General features: G+C 41.3%; 1 protein-coding gene across 1 annotated transcript in view; it reads left to right on the top strand.

Annotated features, from left to right (window-relative positions):
• The window catches only part of LOC117511954 (ER membrane protein complex subunit 3-like), a 54,949-nt gene that overhangs the window by 14,729 nt on the left and 14,992 nt on the right, over positions 1-25,228 (top strand). Inside the window, exons 3-4 of the mRNA XM_034171889.1 lie at positions 4,820-4,913; positions 10,397-10,501. Of these exons, the coding sequence (XP_034027780.1) occupies positions 4,820-4,913; positions 10,397-10,501 (199 nt within the window). The remainder of the gene's footprint in view (positions 1-4,819; positions 4,914-10,396; positions 10,502-25,228) is intronic.

The raw sequence follows: 25,228 nt of genomic DNA, 5'->3' as shown, positions 1-25,228 counted from the left end.
ATCTGTGGAAACAGGCCACAGTCTCATCTTGAAAAATTTATTTCCCTGGCACATAGACTACATTGTCACTATAATGGATTTTCTACGCTAATTTCCATGCTAAGCTAATGGACCCCACAGCCACATTAATCATAGGCCCTGCAGGTTCTTTAATCACCTGCTCCATGGCCTGCTGTAGAGTCCTAATGTTACCCTCCCTGCAGAGTTCTATCTGTGTTCACAGATAAGAATGGCTGTGCCTTCCCCAGTAGGGTGAAGGCCATCTGGCATCAGCAAACTATGGCAACCCCAGAAAAAGGGTCAGTTATCAATTAAACTAAAACCTTGCTGTCTGTAAAACTGTCCCGGTCACCTATTCAGCCTGTTAACTCCTCGTCATTTCCCAGAGAGTGGTGGGAACCAGAGACTATTAATTGATGCTGACATGTCTTTCTGGCAAGGTCACAAGTCCTCTCTCTGTCCATTTTTGTGATAACTGATTGTCTCATCCTAAAATCGAAGGAACTGACATGGATAACTGTGGGCATAACTAGTGATGTGTTCCTTTGTCTGTCTGTCCTTGTGCATAGTCAGCACCCTAAGGTGAGAGGCAATGTCGGGTGCCCTGGCCCCAGGAATACATTTAATATTGGCTGGCATCTGTAATCTAACTTTGCAGGTAATAGAATCCCCTATCACGAACGCACGGTATTCTGGCCTGGAGATAGTGGTAGAAGTTATCTGTGGCCTCAGAGGGCTATAAATTGGCATAGCTAAGGCTGATAGACGGTTGTGGCACCAAGCCTTATGGGATTTCTTCAGCCTAAAAACAGTCTGAAAGCCATGTCTTTAGCTGGTGGAGCTAAGCTAATGCTAACGAGCGCCCTACCCACCCCAACACTAAGCTCATTTGAAGTGCCTGTGATGTCTAACTTCACTGAACTAAGAATCTGCTCTTGCTTATGGACATGGCTCTCTAAGAGGGCCACCCTTTCTGACAACATTGCACAAGTTATTTTAAAGTGTAGTGCACTAAGAAAAGAATAAACAAGTAGCAACAGCTAGTGCATGCTAAGCGCTAAGGAGAATCTGGCCACTCCTAGGATTTTCACAGCAGTAAATTGAGTTAAAATCTGTCACTCTTGCACTTAAGACTAACAGAAGTAATGCACAGGTAACTAAAAGAAAAGAGATGATTACAACCTTGTATTAAATAGAAGAGTGCGGATCAGTCCGATCGCTGAGGAGTAGGGATGGGTATTAATAAGATTTTATTCATGCCATTATCAAGCTGATTCTTTATCGATTCCCTTATTACACTCAACAAAAATATAAACGCAACACTTTTGGTTTTGCTCCCATTTTGTATGAAATGAACTCAAAGATCTAAAACTTTTTCCACATACACAATATTACCATTTCCCTCAAATATTGTTCACAAACCAGTCGAAATCTGTGATAGTGAGCACTTCTCCTTTGCTGAGATAATCCATCCCACTTCACAAGTGTGCCATATCAAGATGCTGATTAGACACCATGATTAGTGCACAGGTGTGCCTTAGACTGCCCACAATAAAAGGCCACTCTGAAAGGTGCAGTTTTATCACACAGCACAATGCCACAGATGTCGCAAGATTTGAGGGAGCATGCAGTTGGCATGCTGACAGCAGGAATGTCAACCAGAGCTGTTGCTCGTGTATTGAATGTTCATTTCTCTACCATAAGCCGTCTCCAAAGGGTTTTCAGAGAATTTGGCAGTACATCCAACCAGCCTCACAACCACAGACCACGTGTAACCACACCAGCCCAGGACCTCCACATCCAGCATGTTCATCTCCAAGATCATCTGAGACCAGCCACTCGGACAGCTGCTGAAACAATCGGTTTGCATAACCAAAGAATTTCTGCACAAACTGTCAGAAACCATCTCAGGGAAGCTCATCTGCATGCTCGTCGTCCTCATCGGGGTCTCGACCTGGCTCCAGTTCGTCGTCATAACCGACTTGAGTGGGCAAATGCTCACATTTGCTGGCGTTTGGCACGTTGGAGAGGTGTTCTCTTCACGGATGATGCGAAGGAGATGTGTTGCACTGCATGAGGCAGATGGTGGTCACACCAGATACTGACTGGTATCCCCCCCAATAAAACAAAACTGCACCTTTCAGAGTGGCCTTTTATTGTGGGCAGTCTAAGGCACACCTGTGCACTAATCATGGTGTCTAATCAGCATCTTGGTATGGCACACCTGTGAGGTGGGATGGATTATCTCAGCAAAGGTGAAGTGCTCACTATCACAGATTTCGACTGGTTTGTGAACAATATTTGAGGGATATGGTGATATTGTGTATGTGGAAAAAGGTTTAGATCTTTGAGTTCATCTCATACAAAATGGGAGCAAAACCAAAAGTGTTGCGTTTATATTTTTGTTGAGTGTATTTATGTTTTAAATTTTTTATTGTGTTCTAATCTTATTTCATTTTATTCTGCTTTTAAATGATGTTTGTGATGTTTTCTATGTCAACATTTTATTGAGTCTTAAAGTAAATACATATGAAATTGGTCACTGGATCCTTCATCTCTAGAAATAAATAGAAATAAACAAAATCTATAGTTTTTGTCAAAAGCATTTCCTTTCAGACATTAATGAGACAAATGTATCTGACTCTTGCAGCCGGCCGTGCTGCACATCACCATCAATGTAATGGCCCAGTCACACGGCACACGACGATTCCTGAATGAAGGGAAAAAGTAAAAAAAAATCACAATTCGTTGAGAAAAGGTGGACGAAAGAGCTTTATCACAGAATAGCCTGCGAAACAGGAGCGTAAAAGGGCCGAAATAGAAAATTAACAAAACCGAAGCTAACGATCTCGACGCTTTAAATGAAACACGCCTGGAGCCACAGCTGGAGCAGTGTGTGTCTGCATCTCTTAGTTCCAGGACTCAGTGCTGGGACAGAGCTCATAGCGCCTGAGTCCTGGAGAAACTGCAAACAGAAGCTGTGGAGATATGTGCGCACGTCGGTGGACCACCTGCTCTGGTTCCTCGTCCAGAACAAAAGAGGGATCATTTCTTTCATCATCAGAACCCACACTGTCTGCTGCATGTAGCTCCAATTTAAAAAAAAAAAAACCTCTGGTGTGCCGTGGTCACTGCTGTATCACTGTATTACGTTACTAAGCCATATATATTGATTTATAACAGAAAACTGTCAAACCAGGGAATAAATATAAGTGTAAAGATGATTGAATATATCAGAGCAGTAAATTGATCAGTCCGTGTGAACGCGCGCATTGACTCACATGTGCTGTTATTCCACCAGCTGCAGCTGACCCACAACGTGAATTCTTCTTTCCAGAACAGCTCTTTTTATAATCATTTTAATTATCTACCTGTTGCCACATGTACATGAGGGCTAGATTATCATTCCTACATTCATATTGTTATTTTTAATAAAAATAATAAGTGCACACAGGAGCTGCTCCTCTCGCTACCACTGCATTCAGGTACCGTCAGAAAATACACAACTTTTTTGTTGTTTCAAATTCAGCAGTTGCTTGTGGCAAAATAATTAATTGTATCCACACAAAAGATTAATTCTTCCATATATAAGGTGCCTGAGCCCATTGAACCTGACTCCCCACCCAGATAAAAAAAAAAAAATCCAAGCAAGCAGGCTGAGTTTGTTCTGTAATTTCCAACGGTACATGAATGCAGCAGTAGCCTCAGCACTCACAAACCGGCTTCTGCACTGTGTGAAAACATTCAGCCGGTCGATCGAAGTCAAATTAAACAATAACGTTACAAAAACTAAACAAACGATTAAAAAAGTCAAAAACGACAGCAAAACGAAACACGGACGAATTGAGGTTTTCGTTGTCCTTCGTTCAAATTTTTCAACAGTTTAAAAATCCTGACGAAGCACCAGCTGCAGGAACGAAGGTGCGTGAAGGTTAAACGATGCCAACGAAAGTCCAGATTTCTTGTTTCGTCAGGGCTTCATTGCCCTTTGTTAAGTGCCATGTGACTGGGCTTTAATTCTTAAAGAATAGAGGATGTCTCATTTTGGGAGACAAAAAAAAAAACCGTTTTGGTCAGTTGTAGTTTGTTGTCTGTGTGACAATGTTTGGAAAGAGGTGTCATTTGATTTAAAACTGCAATTTGCTTTGAAGTTATTTATTTAGATGGAAATATACTTGGCAGAGAGCCACGTAGTGTTTGGAGCTGTGCAGGCAGTCCCACAAAACAGGAACGGAACGGAGGACGATTCTCATTTCTTGCCTGCAACAAGACAAGAGTCCCAGTTAGTGGCTTTAATCAGCACAAAGGTGACTCACGATTGACATCTTTAAACGGCTTTGAGGGGGGTTAATAAAGAAACTGTGGACCTGCCGCTTTGAAAATCAGCGAAGCAGAGAATCAGTGAAGCAGCGGGTCATAGCGCTGCTTCGTTACTTTAAGCTGCAGAACCTGTGGGTCTGCAGTTAACGTAGAGAAATAATCATTTTCCTGATGCACATCCTGAAGGACCGATAAGGGAATCATTAAGCAAAAAGGCTATTGATGTCAGTAGATCAAATAATTTCTTATCGATTCTAAATAGGAACTGGTTTTCGATGCCCATCCCTAGTGAAAAGTCGGTTTGTTCGAGAAAGAGGTCTGACGGAAAACAGGTAGCAGCTTTTAAATTGATAGTATTCTTAAGGAACATGCAGAACTATTTGATAATGAAGCAAAAAGCTCCAACAGAAAATCTATCACCACCACATCTATGTGAGAAGACGGTCACACCACTTTTTAAGGTTTCTGTTGTGGTGTCTTATTGTTTTCACTGTTTCAGTCCTTCGCAGTGAGGAAACACTATTTCAACAATGTAGAGAATGGATTCTTCAAGAAGGTCAAGAGGAAGGTCACCCCCAAGAACCCAATAACAGGTGGGACAGTGTGAATGTTAGAAAGGGACTTGATGAAGTTTAAATGATGTCGATTGTTGAAGTAAATGCAGAAGTGATGGAGGCAGCCAGGAAGGTGCCGAGTGTGACATATGGACAGAGGAAGGAGGACGAGGAGACTTGGTAGTGGAATGAGGAAGTACAGGACAGTATAAGGAGAAAGAGGTTGGTGGAAAAACATTTGGAATAGGAGGAGATATGGCGTGAGGTGGTGAGAGACGTGACGAAAGCTCAACAAAAGGCATTCAGGAGCTACACATGAAAACTAAGGAAGGAGACAGAAAGGGTCCTGTTGAACATCTGAATTCAATCTAGTGTCAAAGACTGTAGGAATATCATGTGACTACACTTGGTGGTGGCCAAGTGGATAGTGTGTTTAGTTTGAGTGCGGAAGGTTCCCGGTTCAAATCCCACTCCTGCCAAATTTCTCCATGTAATGTGGAGTTGCTTCAGCAAGGGCATCCAGTGATCCAGCAGATCCACCTCAGATCTGCTGTGGCGACCCCGAGTGCAAGCAAGGGAGCACCCGAAGGGACTAACTTACACTGAGAAATTAGAGGTGACTTGAAGTTGCAGCATCATCAGTTCCACTCTGTAAAGTATCCAGAGTTTAGGTCTGTAGCATGTCACCATATCCACTACACTGGATAGCAACCACCCAGGGAGACAACCAACCAACTATAGGGTGGTGAACACTGAGACACCTGTGTACAGGACACTTTACAAAAGATGCACACACTTGATGGAGGTTCGTTCAGCCTGATGACGCTCGTCCACACGAGTTAAGAGGATGTGTTGCAGCGGTTCAGATCTTAACCACACCCACTGTAGAGTCCAGATCTCGAGCCCTCCGACTTTTTCATTTGGCCCACACTAAAGAACCCTCAAGGGATGGTGTTTGATGATGCAGAGGTGCAAGTCACTGTGCGTTGTTGGTGCCAAGAGGAGACGCCAGATTTCTTCACAGAGGGGACATAAAACCTTGTCTGGTGTTGGTGTCAGTGTACGGAAAGGGAAGGATACTGCTTGATGGAGAACATTCTGGGCATTAAGCAGATATAAGTATCTTGCTTGTTATTGAAATAATCATGTAGGAAGCAGAACTATGAACTTATTCTTCCAGTGATGCAGTGTAAATGTTACAGTGCATCCAGAAAGTATTCACATTGCTTAATTTTTTCCACATTTTATGTTACAGCTTTAAGCCCCTTTCACACCGTGCCTGCGTAGCATTGCATTGCGCTGTATATTTATTATGCAGGAATGACTACGTATGTTGCGCGCAGGGAGGGAAGCTTTGGCCTGCCTCTTCTGTGGTTTTGAAACTTAACTACCAGCAAAGTTCAGCAGGATGAATAAAATCTAGCAATGCAGGTGCGTACTGATAAAAAACCTAAAAGAATTTTTCACCAGACTCGGCGTAGGGTAGCATACAATTGTGGGAGCATGGTGTACAGTAGCGGAGTGTAGCATAGACCATTTCTTGCAAAAAAATTAAACGTGTTTAATTTTTTGCTACCATTTCGCGGCCCCCTTTGTGTCGCTCAGCATTGTTAATTCTACCCAGTTCTTATTGTAATCCTGTCCCGTACAAAGTCAAACTATTTCTCAGTTTGAATTGATTCAGAGTCATGTTGAAAACAGGCCTGGGTCACCAGAGATGGAACCCACCCAGGGTTTCCATCTCTGGGGACCCTGAACAAAGCCACCTATTCCTACACCTAACCTTATTGGCACGCGTAGACAGAGGAAAAACCCCATCCCTTGTCTTCAGCCCACAGTTATTCGATAGCTGGTGGAACCTAACGCCTTTGTTTGGACGTGCTGATCAGATAAAACCAGTTCAGACCATTGGACATACATACTCAAACAGATAACTACAACTCAAAATATGTATATATATAACCATTTAACCCCCTACCACCCGCCTCATTTTGGCTTGTCAGTATCTCACAAATAAAAAGTGAAATTTCCCATCAGTGGGATATACAGGCTTAGAAGAGCATACCAAATACTTGACATAGTAAAGCATAAATTATAACAAATAAACATAGATATATCTAAGAGTGTATTGCCACATAGGGCTGCATAAGCTCTTTGCAGTCTGTACGCCGCATTACGCCACTCTACATTGGCCTGGTGTGCAAGGGGATTTATTCCAAAATGGATTTTTTTTTTCTACATTCTATTCTACACACAACACCCCATAATGACTATGTGAAAAGCTTTTTTTTTATTTTTGCATATATATATATATATATATACACACACACAGTAGTGTTCAGAATAATAGTAGTGCAATGTGACTAAAGAGATTAATCCAGGTTTTGAGTATATTTCTTATTGTTACATGGGAAACAAGGTACCAGTAGATTCCCACAAATCCAACAAGACCAAGCATTCATGATATGCACACTCTTAAGGCTATGAAATTGGGCTATTAGTAAAAAAAAAAAAGTAGAAAGGGGTGTTCACAATAATAGTAGTGTGGCATTCAGTCAGTGAGTTTGTCAGTTTTGTGGAACAAACAGGTGTGAATCAGGTGTCCCCTATTTAAGGATGAAGCCAGCACATGTTGAACATGCTTTTGTCTTTGAAAGCTTGAGGAAAATGGGACGTTCAAGACATTGTTCAGAAGAACAGCGTAGTTTGATTAAAAAGTTGATTGGAGAGGGGAAAACTTATATGCAGGTGCAAAAAAGTATAGGCTGTCCTTCTACAATGATCTCCAATGCTTTAAAATGGACAAAAAAACAGAGACACGTGGAAGAAAACGGAAAACAACCATCAAAATGGATAGAAGAATAACCAGAATGGCAAAGGCTCACCCATTGATCAGCTCCAGGATGATCAAAGACAGTCTGGAGTTACCTGTAAGTGCTGTGACAGTTAGAAGACGCCTGTGTGAAGCTAATTTATTTGCAAGAATCCCCCGCAAAGTCTCTCTGTTAAATAAAAGACGTGCAGAAGAGGTTACAGTTTGCCAAAGAACACATCAACTGGCCTAAAGAGAAATGGAGGAATATTTTGTGGACTGATGAGAGTAAAATTGTTATTTTTGGGTCCAAGGGCCGCAGACAGTTTGTGAGACGACCCCCAAACTCTGAATTCAAGCCACAGTTCACAGTGAAGACAGTGAAGCATGGTGGTGCAAGCATCATGATATGGGCATGTTTCTCCTACTATGGTGTTGGGCCTGTATATCGCATACCAGGTATTATGGATCAGTTTGGATATGTCAAAATACGTGAAGAGGTCATGTTGCCTTATGCTGTCTGTGTGATGCCTATTGAATCTTCACCGAAAGCCATCTGAATTTTCCGAATGGTTTCCACCTGACTGTCTCACACAGTTTCTGAAAAAATTTTCATGCAGCAAAGCGGCAGTCACTCTGTCATTTTCCTGACAATGAAAATCTGACGAGGAGGCTGGACCACTCCTCCCACAAGGCGTGCTCACAGGCGAATGACGTAACTGACAGGCGTGAAAAAACTCACGCATGCGCACAAAGGTTCAAGCTTGGCTGATGCAAGTGCACATGATTCAAATCCATATAGTTTTTGCAAAAAATAAAAAGGTCGGATACTTTTCTAACAGACCTCGTATGCTGAAGAGGACATGCCCTTGAAATGGGTGTAACAACAAGACAATGACCCCAAGCACACTAGTAAACAAGCAAAATCTTGGTTCCAAACCAACAAAATTAATGCCTTGCAGATGTGAAGAAATCATGAAAAACTGGTTATACAATGAAATACTAGTTTAGTGATTCACAGGATTGCTAAAAAAGCAGTTTGAATATAATAGTTTTGAGTTTATAGCGTCAACAGTAGATGCTACTATTATTGTGAACACCCCCTTTTCTACTTTTTTTTTAGCAATAGCCCAATTTCATAGCCTTAAGAGTGTGCATATCATGAATGCTTGGTCTTGTTGGATTTGTGAGAATCTACTGAATCTACTGATACCTTGTTTCCCATGTAACAATAAGAAATATACTCAAAACCTGGATTAATCTTTTTAGTCACATAGCACAACTATTATTCTGAACACTACTGTGTGTGTGTGTGTATATATATATATATGTATGTATATATGTATGTATATATATATATATATATATATATATATATATATATATGTAAGCCCGTAAAATTTTCACCGAAAGCCAGATAAATTTTTCGAATGGTTTCCAGCTGCCTGTCTCTAACCGTTTCTGAAAAAATTCTGATGGGGAAAAAAGCCCAAATCATTCCGCCATTTCCTCGCAATGAAACGACGACGAGAGGGGTGGAGCATTGCTCACTCAAAGCCTGCCCACAGGCGATTGACGCAACCGACAGGCGTGGAAAAACTCACGCATGCGCACGAAGGTTCAAGCTTGGCTGACGTAAAACATATGAATCAAATCCATATTGTTTTTGAAAAAAATAAAAAGGTCTGATACTTTTCTCACAGACCTCGTGTATATATATATATATATATATATATATATATATATATATATATATATATAAACAAAACTAAGAAATCACATGTACATAAGTATTCACAGCCTGTTACCTGAAGCTCAAAATTGAGCTCAGGTGCCTCCTGTTTCCACTGATCATCCTTGAGATGTTTCTACAGCTTAATTGGAATCCACCTGGGGTAAATTCAGTTGATTGGACATGATTTGGTAAGACATACACCTGTCTACATATAAGGTCCCACAGTTGACAGTGCATGTCAGAGCAGCTGAATTTACCCCTGGTAAATTGTCAGAGTTCCTGCATTCCTCTGTGGAGAGAGGAGAACCTTCCATAAGGACAACCATCTCTGCAGCAATCTACCAATCAGGCCTTTATGGTAGAGTGGCCATACAGAAGCTACTCCTTAGTAAAACACGCATGGCAGCCCGCCTGGAGTTTGACAGAAGGCACCTGAAGGACTCTCAGACCAGGAGAAACAAAATTCTTTTGTCTGATGAGACAAAGATTGAACTCTTTGGTGTCATGTATGGAGGAAACCAGGAAAAATGAATTTCATACATTTTGGAATAAGGCTGTAACTTAAAAAAAAGTGTAAAAAGTGAAGTGATGTGAAAACTTTCTGGATGCTCTGTGCTTCCACACGGTACTGTGATGTTGCGTTCTACAGCATTGTGTGTCTTTTGTCTGCATGCTCCCTGCTGCGAATGGTTTTCTGGCCATTCCTCCTTCCTGTCCTTTGTCTCCAGATGGGATTTCCACACTCTGATGTTCCAGTTTTCTCTGTGATTCACTCACAGCACTGTTGGGACACAAATATGGCAATCCTGAGCTGACTGAGGTGTCCAGGTCCAATTTAAATAGATTTTAAATCATCTGGGTCCTGGCTGAGACTTGGATTTGGGCATTTCTAGTCCTTTGAAAACATTCTGCACCTTTGATAAGATCAATGTGAACATGTTGGATGAATGAATGAATGACTGTGTTTATGTTCAGACACGAGCATGGTGATGGACATGATGAAAGGAAACCTGACCAATGTGCTGCCTATGATTCTGATTGGTGGATGGATTAACTGGGCATTCTCTGGATTTGTCATCAGTGAGTTGTTTTTTTTTTCTTGTTGTCTTCTTTCTCTAAGACTCCTAAGCACATTAAACTCTATCCAAGTCAGACTCAACTTTCTCACACATTAGTAAATAAGAAAACATGACCAACTGCTTTCTTTCTTAAAAACCTTCAGTTCCTCCAGCAGACAGGTAGAGGGCACCAACCCAGACCCAACAGAACCAGTATTTGCATCATCGTCCATGTGTAGAAATCATCTGTTTTGAAGGCACATCAAATCATTGTTGTATTAGCATCGGATGGATAATATACAGGACCATACAATAATCATCATCATCATAATAATAATAATAACTAGGACTGCAACCAGTCATATATGGGCCCTCGTGTCTGTGCCACCGCCTCCCTGGGCCAGCACGATTTCTGTTCAAGGGCCAGACCTCATCCATCACCCAGTTCAAGTTTGAAGCAAATCAGACAATGCATGAAGGAGTTATGACATGTTGATGGGTCATCCACTAGGGGGCGCTCAGAGCACAACCAGAGGGGGCAGCTGTGTACGAGGCAGACACTCATCACACAGTTCAAGTTTCAAGCAAATCAGACAAGGTATCAAGGAGTTATGACATTTTGGTTGGTCATCCACTAGGGGGCGCTCAGAGGACAAACAGAGGGGCCAGGTGTGTTCAGAGGCCAACCCTCATCACACGTGAAGTTTCAAGTCAATCAGGCAAAGCATGAAGGCGTTATCATGACTTGATGTTCCATGGCGAAGGGTCAAAATGGCGGCATCACAGAGGCCACACCCTTCGACATAGAAAAATGCTTCTGATAACTTTTGATCAGTATAGTCTCTGGATGATCTGAAAGAAATTTGAAGTGCATTGGACAAAATCCCTAGGAGGAGTTCATTCACATATAACATGTGGAAATCATGCAAAAATGGCATGAAATTTCAAAGTGGCCGACTTCCTGTTTGGAATAGACCAATGGTGCAAGAGATGTTTATTTACGTCTATGCAAGTTATACATGTGTACCAATTTTCATCTCCCTACTCCAAAAAAAAAACCCTATGGGGAGGGGTTTTTGAAAGCTACAGGGGGGTGCTATAGAGGCATTTTGCCCGCCCATGGGTGACACCCCTATGAATTGTAACAGGTTGTTGTGCTTGAGCTGTGTATCAATTTTCATGATGATATGACAAAATTAAAGCCGTCAAAAGGAAGAACGTAATTTCATGGCGAAGGATTGATATTCAGCCTGCGGCCACACAGACGCCATTACTCATGGCTTCACGGTGATCATCACGTATGTTCACCAACTTGTTCTGCATGTTTTAGAAGTGGAATGAAGTGTGACGAGTTTAACTATGTGACATCGGTACCTGTTCAAGTATAAATAGGACATTTCCTGTTACCACCGGGGGGCGCTATGAGTAGGTGGGATGTAAATATATGGCGATGTTCAGGGTGGAGCCCTCATCATGTCCAGCAGGTTTGAAGGATCTACAATGAAGTATGTGGGCATGGCAGCTGTTAGAAGTGAAACGGCATGCTCCCAAAACGCTCACCAAAGTTTGACGAACCCTAGCAGTCACGCCTTTGACCTACAGAAATTCTTTTGATAGCTTTGATCAGCATGGGGTCATGATGATGTGTACCAAATTTGAAGACAATTGTATGAAATCCCTAGGATGAGTTCCTTCAAATGTAAGTGGTGGAAATGGCCCAAAATGTAAAAAATTACCTGTCGACATTTCACCACGACATTATGAGCCCTAATAATAATAACTAATAATAACAGCATGATACGATAGGGTCCTCGCAGGACTTTGTCCTACTTGGGCCCTAATAATACCAGTTTGTACGACTTTAGCATGATGGAGCTCATTGATGTTTTTGCAGCAAAGGTTCCGTTTCCTCTCACACTGAGGTTCAAACCAATGCTGCAGCGGGGCGTGGACCTGCTGTCATGGACGCATCTGGTTAAAACACAAAACCAACCCCATTATATCCTGACTGGTGGTGTCATAGATGTCTTCATTCAGATTAAAGCGGTGGGGGGGCTGAACTGAACTGAGACCATACAAGAACCTTCTTTAAATCCAACCAGCTCAAATGTTTTGTGACCTGAACAAACTTAACTCTGATATGAAACTACAGCGTTTAATAATCTGAGGTAAAATTAGAGCATCTGAGGGAATGGTTGTTTCTATTAGAGTCCCTTTATTGAGAGTGTAGCAACAACTGAGAACATGGCACCATTTTGGGGCCAATTGTGCTGAACTACTGAATGAACCTTTATGTTTTCAATTTTTTTTTTAAATCAGTTAATCACATACAGCACACATCCAGGTACAGGTGCTATCAAAACAAATATAAAATAGTTAAGATATCAAATTTCATGAATTTACAATTTATGATGATTTAATTCATTTAAACCCTGATTTATACTTCTGTGCTCTTTAACTCGGTGTCATGCGCAAGTGACATTCTGTAACAGTTTTAAAGTTCGTCACTGGATTATGCTTTATTCCAGATTAGGATGGGTAGTGATAAGGACTTATATCGATATCGATGCCATTATCAATGCGTTTATCAATCCAATTCTTATCGATCCACTTATCAATACCTCTTGTGAATTTTCTGTGTACTAAAGTAGGCTTTACAGGTTTTCTATTTCTACAGTATTTTATTGAGTCTAAAGTAAATATGAAATTGGTCACTGGATCCTTGATCCTCTGGACAGAAATAGAAATAAACAAAATCTGTCGTTTATGTCAACCAGCATTCTTTCAGACATTAAGTGTGTACACATAATCACTATAAATAATGAAATGTTGATATTTTAAAACATCACGGAACAATAAAAGTCGATAAGTGTGCAGGGTGAAGGATAAGAACAGGTGTCTGAAGCTTGCGCTCTATTTTCAGCCCTCAGCCACGGCCATATTGTTGCTATTCATCACCCAGAAACAGGACCTGCTGATTCAATCCCAAATCAATGTACAGGACGACAGAGGTCAAGCGGTTTTTCAGAAGATTTTTTTTTTTTTTTTTTTTTTGAGTGTGAGCTTCTTTTTGTTTTTTTTAAGTCCAGTCTGAAGGTGTTTTGAAGCGCTGTGGGGACACAGACTGATGGTGTTTGAGCCCTTATTTAGACCACAATGAGGGAGACAAAACTTGGAGGAAACCCTTCAGTCTGACAACAGTGACAATATTTTTTGGCCGAGTTCAGAACACATAATTGGTGATTATAAATAAATAAATAATGCAGGCGATTTTGGGTACAGGAGATGATAACCTTTTTTCCAGTTTTGTGGTCATAATGACTGATTAAAAAATTTCCACGCAGGTTAAACGTAGCAGACACGGAATATTTGGAATATTTGTTTTAGCAGATTTTCAGGGTCTCATGCAGCAGTCTCTTAAAATGGTGTGAAAGGCAGAAAAAAGGACATTTTTGGTTGTTATAATGTTCATTTGCAATTGTCATGTAGTTTATCAGCATTATTTTTGACTGCATCAACTCTCTGGTGCACAAGGAATTATGGGATATCTCAGTGGGGCAAATTGTGGTACTTTAAAATGATACACTGTGCCAATTTTGACACCCCCAGTAAAGTTACTGTAACTTGTGTGTGGTTTTTACAATGCGTGTGATCGGTGATCCACTTATATTGAGATGTTCTGAATATGTTGGTCTGTTTACACTCCCATCCAATAGATTAGGGGTGGCCAAGTTCGGTCCTCGAGAGCCACATTCCTGACACTCTTAGTTGTCTCCCTGCTCCAACACACCTGAATCCAATGAAAGACTCATTAGCAGACTTTTAATGAGTCTTTCATTGGATTCAGGTGTGTTGGAGCAGATTGGATTCAGGTGTGTTGGAGCAGGGAGACAACTAAGAGTGTCAGGAATGTGGCTCTCGAGGACCGAACTTGGCCACCCCTAATCTATTGGATGGGAGTGTAAACAGACCAACATATTCAGAACATCTCAATATAAGTGGATCACCGATCACACGCATTGTAAAAACCAACACACAAGTTACAGAGGGGGGAGGAGGAAGTGATGAGAGCAGGTCATTTGAATTTTCCCATAATGCCTTTTGGCACATTACTGTTTAACGTCAAGCTTTCAGAATTCATGCATTACTTTAAAACTAAAACATATAGCTGATAGTTTCACTTTGTCAAAATGACAGAGTTGCCATTATTTTTGCTAAACTGTCTGGAATGAGTTGGTTTTAAATGAAACCATGGTGCTTTGCGCTTCATGACTTCTACCCACTCTGTAAGTTGAATGTTGAAAGTAAATGACTTTTTTTTCTTCTTTGCAATAGCAGCTCGCAGCTGATCCACCCACTCCTACTGGGGGAGGACTGAGGTTCTCACAGTGGTCTGTTTATTGCAGAGCACACAACAGGAATTAACATGTAGGATTTTAGTTTTTACAGATGTTTCTGACCATTCAGCTTTATCTCTATGCCAGCAAAAAAAAAAAATGTTTACAGACTGAAAGTTATCAGAACTAAATTTAGCGGAAGCTAATTGGTCCGCTGATAGTTTTCAGAGTTAGCTGAAAACCCAATCTGCAAACAAAAATGCTAGCTTCAATAAGCGCTTAGCAGATTAGTGGAACTGTGCCCACCACTTGCTGCACGTCAGCATCAATGTAATTCATAAAGAACGCAAGACGTTCTCATTTTGGGAGGAAACAAAGGTTTTGGTCGATTGTAGTTGTTGTTTGTATTACAACATTTGGAAAGAGGTGTCATTTGACTTAAAATGGCAATTTGCTTTGAAGTTATTAATTCCAGCCGGACTCTAACTTGACTCGGCAGAGAGCCATGTAGTGTTTGGAGCTGTGCGAACGGAATGGGGATGATTCTCATTTCTTGTCTGCAACAAGACAACAGTCCCAGTTTGTGACTTTAATCCACACAAAAGTAACTCATGATTGACATCTTTAAATGGCTTTGAAAGGGGTTAAGAAGTGGACTTGACGCTTCTGAAAAGTGGCGAAGCAGCGAAGCAATGAACCAACGAACCAGGGTCAGAGCACTGCTTCGTTGGTTCAAGCTTCAAAGCGGAGCCGTTACAGAAGCAGTTGATTACAGACCTGCTGCAGGGTCTGCAGTCAGTGTAAATTATTATTCCCGACAAACACCCTCAGAAACAACGCCCGCTCTGAAGGGCCGATAAGGAAATTAACAAAAAGGCAATTGATGTCGGTGGATCGAATCATTTCGTAACGATTCTCAAAAAGAACTTGCTCTCGATACCCATCCCTATTCAGGATTAATTTGATCCTCAACAAGCTTTTCTTTCTACAGTCATCACCTCCAATTCAAAGGTAAGCTGTACAATTTCCTTTTTTCTAACTGCTTGTTTGAAATTTGTGGACTTTTCTGCCAAATGTATGTGATCCCGAAATGTAATCAGCGTGCTCACTGCAAAAACTATTAATATATGAGAGGAAAGAGTGAAAGCAGAAAAGTGTCAAATCACGAGTTTGAAAAAAAAAAACAGTCAGGCTTTTAATCACGGAAATGACTCTGGTCCCACTTTACTCATATCTGTGAGTGTCAGCACTGAAATTACCTCTGCTCTGAGTTTTTAATGGAAATACATTGTGATCGGACAGGACATTTTATCTGATGTGAGCGAAAAATCCGTTATGCAGAATCCTTTTTTAGGTGTTTATAACATGGAAAACAATACAAAAACTTTGGGACTTTTTTTTTGTCTGGTGGCTGCGAATATCCGGTTTGTTTGATGACGGTTTAGGTGAGTTTTACTGCACATGGAACTGAACACTAAATTTGACAATGAAGTCGTTTCCATCTCACGCTGACTTTTATTTTCCCAAATTTTTCTTCTGTTCGGATCTGAATCTGTACATCTTGAAGCCCTTGTGTCTATTTGTGCCTCCAAATGCACAACCACCAGGCATTTTCAGTGAATAAATAAATAAAATAGGTGGATTAACTTGCAGATTGGTTAACAGCAAATGCTATTTTGGCCCCAAGATGGCACCACGAGTCGTGACCTTTTTTTAAAATTTTATTTTCTTGGATCGTCATGTCGCTACTCTCTGAAAAAAGGGACTCTAGTTTCTGTTATATGTCACAGAGGAGTTAAACAAGCTGTGTCAGTCATAAATTCTACTTAAATCAGGATACCTGTAAAATCCAGAATTGTGCAACGTTAAAGATGCTGAACATTAAATTTCAATCACTTGAAAATGTAAAAGAAAGGAAAAACCCCTGAAATAATAATCTTATTGAAGCCAAAACCATTTCGTTCAATTTCTTCACTAAACATTGAAATCTGGATGAAAAACATGATGAAAGAACTGTTTTAAACCTTTAAGATCATCGCACAGTGATAGCGTAGACATTATATACGTAGACGCCTCATAATTTGCTGCAACGTTATCCAGCGTCGCCGCCATATTGGATGGGACTCTTCACAATAAGCTCACACCAGAGTCCACCAGAGTCAATGGAGTGAGCAGATTTGTTGTTTTTTTTTTTGTTTTTTTTGTGCTGCTTACAGTTGCAATAACCAGTGCAGTATAGAAACCAGATCGCGTAGGATTACCTTTCACAAGTAAATTTGAACAATAGTTTTGGTTATTTTACCATTTGTAATATTATCGTGGTAACAAACACTACTTATGCATAATGTTGTTACAGCAGGAACTGGTACTCTCTCTGTGTTTCCGACCAAGTAGCATCGCAACAAGCGAATTTTCGTTAATGCGGCAAAAGGAAGAGTGCATTTATGCGCATTTCTATCCACTTGTTATGCGCTTTTGTTTCATAATTCTTTGGAATTGAGTGGTGTCTGTATTTCACAAAGTAAGGCTGCACCATATCACAAAATTAACTCCACTGGAGTTAAATAGTTCAGCACACGCAAGAAGCTGTGCAACACAGTTCTTTTCAAGGCTTTTAGCTCTCCAGCTCGAGTCAAAAGCCCAACAAGGTAGTTTAAGACCCTGGAATGACCTGGAACTTTCTTTTCCTGGCCTTGAAAAAAAAAAGTTCATATTTGTGACAAATATTAAAGCAAAATCTGTGCAGCCTAATCGCTCCCATGGGGGAAAAAAGAAAATATTTTATTAGGGGTGTCTAATAAAAGTGTTTTTTTTTTTTTTTTTTTTGGTGCATTATACAATAGGATCACATTTCATAAAGTTTAAGATGTCACTGATGCAAAAACAATAATAATCAGACATTTTCTGCTTGAAATGTTGCTCGTCTCAAAAAGCCAATTTTCTCAGTTTTTTGTCAGAAATCAGCATTTTTAGTGATACCCACCCATGTTCTGCAGACAATTACTAAAGAATGGAAAGAGGTACAAACAAACGTTTTTTTTTGATGATAAAGGAAAGTCTGAAGTTTCTTTGGTATGTTTGTTGTTGACATGGACATAGAACTCAATTTTCTATGGGTCTTGAAAAAAACACTCAAATGCTGAAAAATCCTGGCACTGGGATGTGCTGAACTTTGAAAATGGCTGGCACTCAATGAGTTAATGAGGACCCAAACTATGGACCTCACTAAGGTTGCCATTTTGACTGTTTTTATTCTGGAACGGTTTCCACTGTAATATATGTAAAATGCCTTAGATTAGGTTTGGGTTTCTGAAGTGCCACACGGGCTGAATTAGCAGACACTGAATATTTTACATTGCAGGAAACAGCCAGTAGGGCACCCTCAAGTTTAGTGGTATCCAGTGTAGTAACAGGAGCTCAATTTGCAAAACACATCCCTTTATGCTTTTTATATGTACATCTGTGGAAACAGGCCACAGTCTCATCTTGAAAAATTATTTCCCTGGCACATAGACTACATTGTCACTATAATGGATTTTCTACGCTAATTTCCATGCTAAGCTAATGGACCCCACAGCCACATTAATCATAGGCCCTGCAGGTTCTTTAATCACATGCTCCATGGCCTGCTGTAGAGTCCTAATGTTACCCTCCCTGCAGAGTTTCTATCTGTGTTCACAGATAAGAATGGCTGTGCCTTCCCAGTAGGGTGAAGGCCATCTGGCCTCAGCAAACTATGCAACCCCAGGAAAAGGGTCAGTTATCAATTAAACTAAAACCTTGCTGTCTGTAAAAACTGTCCCGGTCACTATTCAGCCTGTTACTCCCTCGTCATTTCCCAGAGAGTGGTGGGAACCAGAGACTATTAATTGTTGCTGACATGTCTTTCTGGCAAGGTCCAAGTCCTCTCTCTGTCCATTTTTGGTGATAACTGATTGTCTCATCCTAAAATCGAAGGAACTGACATGGATAACTGTGGGCATAACTAGTGATGTGTTCCTTGTCTGTCTGTCCTTGTGCATAGTCAGCACCCTAAGGTGAGAGGCAATGTCGGTGTGCCCTGGCCCCCAGGAATACATTTAATATTGGCTGGCATCTGTAATCTAACTTGCAGGTAATAGAATCCCTATCACGAACGCACGGTATTCTGGCCTGGAGATATGTGGTAGAAGTTATCTGTGGCCTCAGAGGGCTATAAATTGGCATAGCTAAGGCTGATAGACGGTTGTGGCACCAAGCCTTATGGGATTTCTTCAGCCTAAAAACAGTCTGAAAGCCATGTCTTTAGCTGGTGGAGCTAAGCTAATGCTAACAGCGCCCTACCCACCCCAACACTAAGCTCATTTGAAGTGCCTGTGATGTCTAACTTCACTGAACTAGAATCTGCTCTTGCTTATGGACATGGCTCTCTAAGAGGGCCACCCTTTCTGACAACATTGCACAAGTTATTTTAAAGTGTAGTGCACTAAGAAAAGAATTAAACAAGTAGCAACAGCTAGTGCTGCTAAGCGCTAAGGAGAATCTGGCCACTCCTAGGATTTTTCACAGCAGTAAATTGAGTTAAAATCTGTCACTCTTGCACTTAAGACTAACAGAAGTAATGCACAGGTAACTAAAAAGAAAAGAGATGATACAACCTTGTATTAAATAGAAGAGTGCGGATCAGTCCGATCGCTGAGGAGTAGGGATGGGTATTAATAAGATTTTATTCATGCCATTATCAAGCTGATTCTTTATCGATTCCCTATTTCACTCAACAAAAATATAAACGCAACACTTTTGGGTTTTGCTCCCATTTTGTATGAAAGAACTCAAGATCTAAAACTTTTTCCACCATACACCAATATTACATTTCCCTCAAATATTGTTCACAAACCAGTCGAAATCTGTATAGTGAGCACTTCTCCTTTGCTGAGATAATCCATCCCACTTCACAAGTGTGCCATATCAAGATGCTGATTAGACACCATGATTAGTGGCACAGGTGTGCCTTAGGACTGCCCACAATAAAAGGCCACTCTGAAAGGTGCAGTTTTATCACACAGCACAATGCCACAGATGTCGCAAGATTTGAGGGAGCATGCAGTTGGCATGCTGACAGCAGGAATGTCAACCAGAGCTGTTGCTCGTGTATTGAATGTTCATTTCTCTACCATAAGCCGTCTCCAAAGGGTTTTCAGAGAATTTGGCAGTACATCCAACCAGCCTCACAACCACAGACCACGTGTAACCACACCAGCCCAGGACCTCCACATCCAGCATGTTCATCTCCAAGATCATCTGAGACCAGCCACTCGGACAGCTGCTGAAACAATCGGTTTGCATAACCAAAGAATTTCTGCACAAACTGTCAGAAACCATCTCAGGGAAGCTCATCTGCATGCTCGTCGTCCTCATCGGGGTCTCGACCTGGCTCCAGTTCGTCGTCATAACCGACTTGAGTGGCAAATGCTCACATTGCTGGCGTTTGGCACGTTGGAGAGGTGTTCTCTTCACGGATGATGCGAAGGAGATGTGTTGCACTGCATGAGGCAGATGGTGGTCACACCAGATACTGACTGGTATCCCCCCCCAATAAAACAAAACTGCACCTTTCAGAGTGGCCTTTTATTGTGGGCAGTCTAAGGCACACCTGTGCACTAATCATGGTGTCTAATCAGCATCTTGGTATGGCACACCTGTGAGGTGGGATGGATTATCTCAGCAAAGGTGAAGTGCTCACTATCATAGATTTCGACTGGTTTGTGAACAATATTTGAGGGAAATGGTGATATTGTGTATGTGGAAAAAGGTTTAGATCTTTGAGTTCATCTCATACAAAATGGGAGCAAAACCAAAAGTGTTGCGTTTATATTTTTGTTGAGTGTATTTATGTTTTAAATTTTTTATTGTGTTCTAATCTTATTTCATTTTATTCTGCTTTTAAATGATGTTTGTGATGTTTTCTATGTCAACATTTATTGAGTCTTAAAGTAAATACATATGAAATTGGTCACTGGATCCTTCATCTCTAGAAATAAATAGAAATAAACAAAATCTATAGTTTTTGTCAAAAGCATTTCCTTTCAGACATTAATGAGACAAATGTATCTGACTCTTGCAGCCGGCCGTGCTGCACATCACCATCAATGTAATGGCCCAGTCACACGGCACACGACGATTCCTGAATGAAGGGGAAAAAGTAAAAAAAAAATCACAATTCGTTGAGAAAAGGTGGACGAAGGAGCTTTATCACAGAATAGCCTGCGAAACGGAGCGTAAAGGGCCGAAATAGAAAATTACAAAACCGAAGCTACCGATCTCGACGCTTTTAAATGAAACACGCCTGGAGCCACAGCTGGAGCAGTGGTGGTCTGCATCTCTTAGTTCCAGGAGTCAGTGCTGGGACAGAGCTCATAGCGCCTGAGGTCTGGAGAAACTGCAAACAGAAGCTGTGGAGATATGTGCGCACGTCGGTGGACCACCTGCTCTGGTTCCTCGTCCAGAACAAAAGAGGGATCATTTCTTTCATCATCAGAACCCACACTGTCTGCTGCATGTAGCTCCAATTTAAAAAAAAAAAACCTCTGGTGTGCCGTGGTCACTGCTGTATCACTGTATTACGTTACTAAGCCATATATATGATTATAACAGAAAACTGTCAAACCAGGAATAAATATAAGTGTAAAGATGATTGAATATATCAGAGCAGTAAATTGATCAGTCCGTGTGAACGCGCGCATTGACTCACATGTGCTGTTATTCCACCAGCTGCAGCTGACCCACAACGTGAATTCTTCTTTCCAGAACAGCTCTTTTTATAATCATTTTAATTATCTACCTGTTGCCACATGTACATGAGGGCTAGATTATCATTCCTACATTCATATTGTTATTTTTAATAAAAATAATAAGTGCACACAGGAGCTGCTCCTCTCGCTACCACTGCATTCAGGTACCGTCAGAAAATACACAACTTTTTTGTTGTTTCAAATTCAGCAGTTGCTTGTGGCAAAATAATTAATGTATCCACACAAAAGATTAATTCTTCCATATATAAGGTGCCTGAGCCCATTGAACCTGACTCCCCACCCAGATAAAAAAAAAAAAATCCAAGCAAGCAGGCTGAGTTTGTTCTGTAATTTCCAACGGTCCATGAATGCAGCAGTAGCCTCAGCACTCACAAACCGGCTTCTGCACTGTGTGAAAACATTCAGCCGGTCGATCGAAGTCAAATTAAACAATACGTTACAAAAACTAAACAAACGATTAAAAAAGTCAAAAACGACAGCAAAACGAAACACGGACGAATTGAGGTTTTCGTTGTCCTTCGTTCAAATTTTTCAACAGTTTAAAAATCCTGACGAAGCACCAGCTGCAGGAACGAAGGTGCGTGAAGGTTAAACGATGCCAACGAAAGTCCAGATTTCTTGTTTCGTCAGGGCTTCATTGCCCTTTGTAAGTGCCATGTGACTGGGCTTTAATTCTTAAAGAATAGAGGATGTCTCATTTTGGGAGACAAAAAAAAAAACCGTTTTGGTCAGTTGTAGTTTGTTGTCTGTGTGACAATGTTTGGAAAGAGGTGTCATTTGATTTAAAACTGCAATTTGCTTTGAAGTTATTTATTTAGATGGAAATATACTTGGCAGAGAGCCACGCAGTGTTTGGAGCTGTGCAGGCAGTCCCACAAAACAGGAACGGAACGGAGGACGATTCTCATTTCTTGCCTGCAACAAGACAAGAGTCCCAGTTAGTGGCTTTAATCAGCACAAAGGTGACTCACGATTGACATCTTTAACGGCTTTGAGGGGGGTTAATAAAGAAACTGTGGACCTGCCGCTTTGAAAATCAGCGAAGCAGAGAATCAGTGAAGCAGCGGGTCATAGCGCTGCTTCGTTACTTTAAGCTGCAGAACCTGTGGGTCTGCAGTTAACGTAGAGAAATAATCATTTTCCTGATGCACATCCTGAAGGACCGATAAGGGAATCATTAAGCAAAAAGGCTATTGATGTCAGTAGATCAAATAATTTCTTATCGATTCTAAATAGGAACTGGTTTTCGATGCCCATCCTAGTGAAAGTCGGTTTGTTCGAGAAAGAGGTCTGACGGAAAACAGGTAGCAGCTTTTAAATTGATAGTATTCTTAAGGAACATGCAGAACTATTTGATAATGAAGCAAAAAGCTCCAACAGAAAATCTATCACCACCACATCTATGTGAGAAGACGGTCACACCACTTTTTAAGGTTTCTGTTGTGGTGTCTTATTGTTTTCACTGTTTCAGTCCTTCGCAGTGAGGAAACACTATTTCAACAATGTAGAGAATGGATTCTTCAAGAAGGTCAAGAGGAAGGTCACCCCCAAGAACCCAATAACAGGTGGGACAGTGTGAATGTTAGAAAGGGACTTGATGAAGTTTAAATGATGTCGATTGTTGAAGTAAATGCAGAAGTGATGGAGGCAGCCAGGAAGGTGCCGAGTGTGACATATGGACAGAGGAAGGAGGACGAGGAGACTTGGTAGTGGAATGAGGAAGTACAGGACAGTATAAGGAGAAAGAGGTTGGTGGAAAAACATTTGGAATAGGAGGAGATATGGCGTGAGGTGGTGAGAGACGTGACGAAAGCTCAACAAAAGGCATTCAGGAGCTACACATGAAAACTAAGGAAGGAGACAGAAAGGGTCCTGTTGAACATCTGAATTCAATCCAGTGTCAAAGACTGTAGGAATATCATGTGACTACACTTGGTGGTGGCCAAGTGGATAGTGTGTTTAGTTTGAGTGCGGAAGGTTCCCGGTTCAAATCCCACTCCTGCCAAATTTCTCCATGTAATGTGGAGTTGCTTCAGCAAGGGCATCCAGTGATCCAGCAGATCCACCTCAGATCTGCTGTGGCGACCCCGAGTGCAAGCAAGGGAGCACCCGAAGGGACTAACTTACACTGAGAAATTAGAGGTGACTTGAAGTTGCAGCATCATCAGTTCCACTCTGTAAGTATCCAGAGTTTAGGTCTGTAGCATGTCACCATATCCACTACACTGGATAGCAACCACCCAGGGAGACAACCAACCAACTATAGGGTGGTGAACACTGAGACACCTGTGTACAGGACACTTTACAAAAGATGCACACACTTGATGGAGGTTCGTTCAGCCTGATGACGCTCGTCCACACGAGTTAAGAGGATGTGTTGCAGCGGTTCAGATCTTAACCACACCCACTGTAGAGTCCAGATCTCGAGCCCTCCGACTTTTTCATTTGGCCCACACTAAAAGAACCCTCAAGGGATGGTGTTTGATGATGCAGAGGTGCAAGTCACTGTGCGTTGTTGGTGCCAAGAGGAGACGCCAGATTTCTTCACAGAGGGGACATAAAACCTTGTCTGGTGTTGGTGTCAGTGTACGGAAAGGGAAGGATACTGCTTGATGGAGAACATTCTGGGCATTAAGCAGATATAAGTATCTTGCTTGTTATTGAAATAATCATGTAGGAAGCAGAACTATGAACTTATTCTTCCAGTGATGCAGTGTAAATGTTACAGTGCATCCAGAAAGTATTCACATTGCTTAATTTTTTCCACATTTTATGTTACAGCTTTAAGCCCCTTTCACACCGTGCCTGCGTAGCATTGCATTGCGCTGTATATTTATTATGCAGGAATGACTACGTATGTTGCGCGCAGGGAGGGAAGCTTTGGCCTGCCTCTTCTGTGGTTTTGAAACTTAACTACCAGCAAAGTTCAGCAGGATGAATAAAATCTAGCAATGCAGGTGCGTACTGATAAAAAACCTAAAAGAATTTTTCACCAGACTCGGCGTAGGGTAGCATACAATTGTGGGAGCATGGTGTACAGTAGCGGAGTGTAGCATAGACCATTTCTTGCAAAAAAATTAAACGTGTTTAATTTTTTGCTACCATTTCGCGGCCCCCTTTGTGTCGCTCAGCATTGTTAATTCTACCCAGTTCTTATTGTAATCCTGTCCCGTACAAAGTCAAACTATTTCTCAGTTTGAATTGATTCAGAGTCATGTTGAAAACAGGCCTGGGTCACCAGAGATGGAACCCACCCAGGGTTTCCATCTCTGGGGACCCTGAACAAAGCCACCTATTCCTACACCTAACCTTATTGGCACGCGTAGACAGAGGAAAAACCCCATCCCTTGTCTTCAGCCCACAGTTATTCGATAGCTGGTGGAACCTAACGCCTTTGTTTGGACGTGCTGATCAGATAAAACCAGTTCAGACCATTGGACATACATACTCAAACAGATAACTACAACTCAAAATATGTATATATATAACCATTTAACCCCCTACCACCCGCCTCATTTTGGCTTGTCAGTATCTCACAAATAAAAAGTGAAATTTCCCATCAGTGGGATATACAGGCTTAGAAGAGCATACCAAATACTTGACATAGTAAAGCATAAATTA

The sequence above is a fragment of the Thalassophryne amazonica genome, chromosome 6 (genome assembly GCF_902500255.1).
Source record: "Thalassophryne amazonica chromosome 6, fThaAma1.1, whole genome shotgun sequence".
NCBI lineage: Eukaryota > Metazoa > Chordata > Actinopteri > Batrachoidiformes > Batrachoididae > Thalassophryne > Thalassophryne amazonica.
Note: the sequence above shows the minus strand (reverse complement) of the source record. Positions and strands in the feature narration are given on the sequence as shown.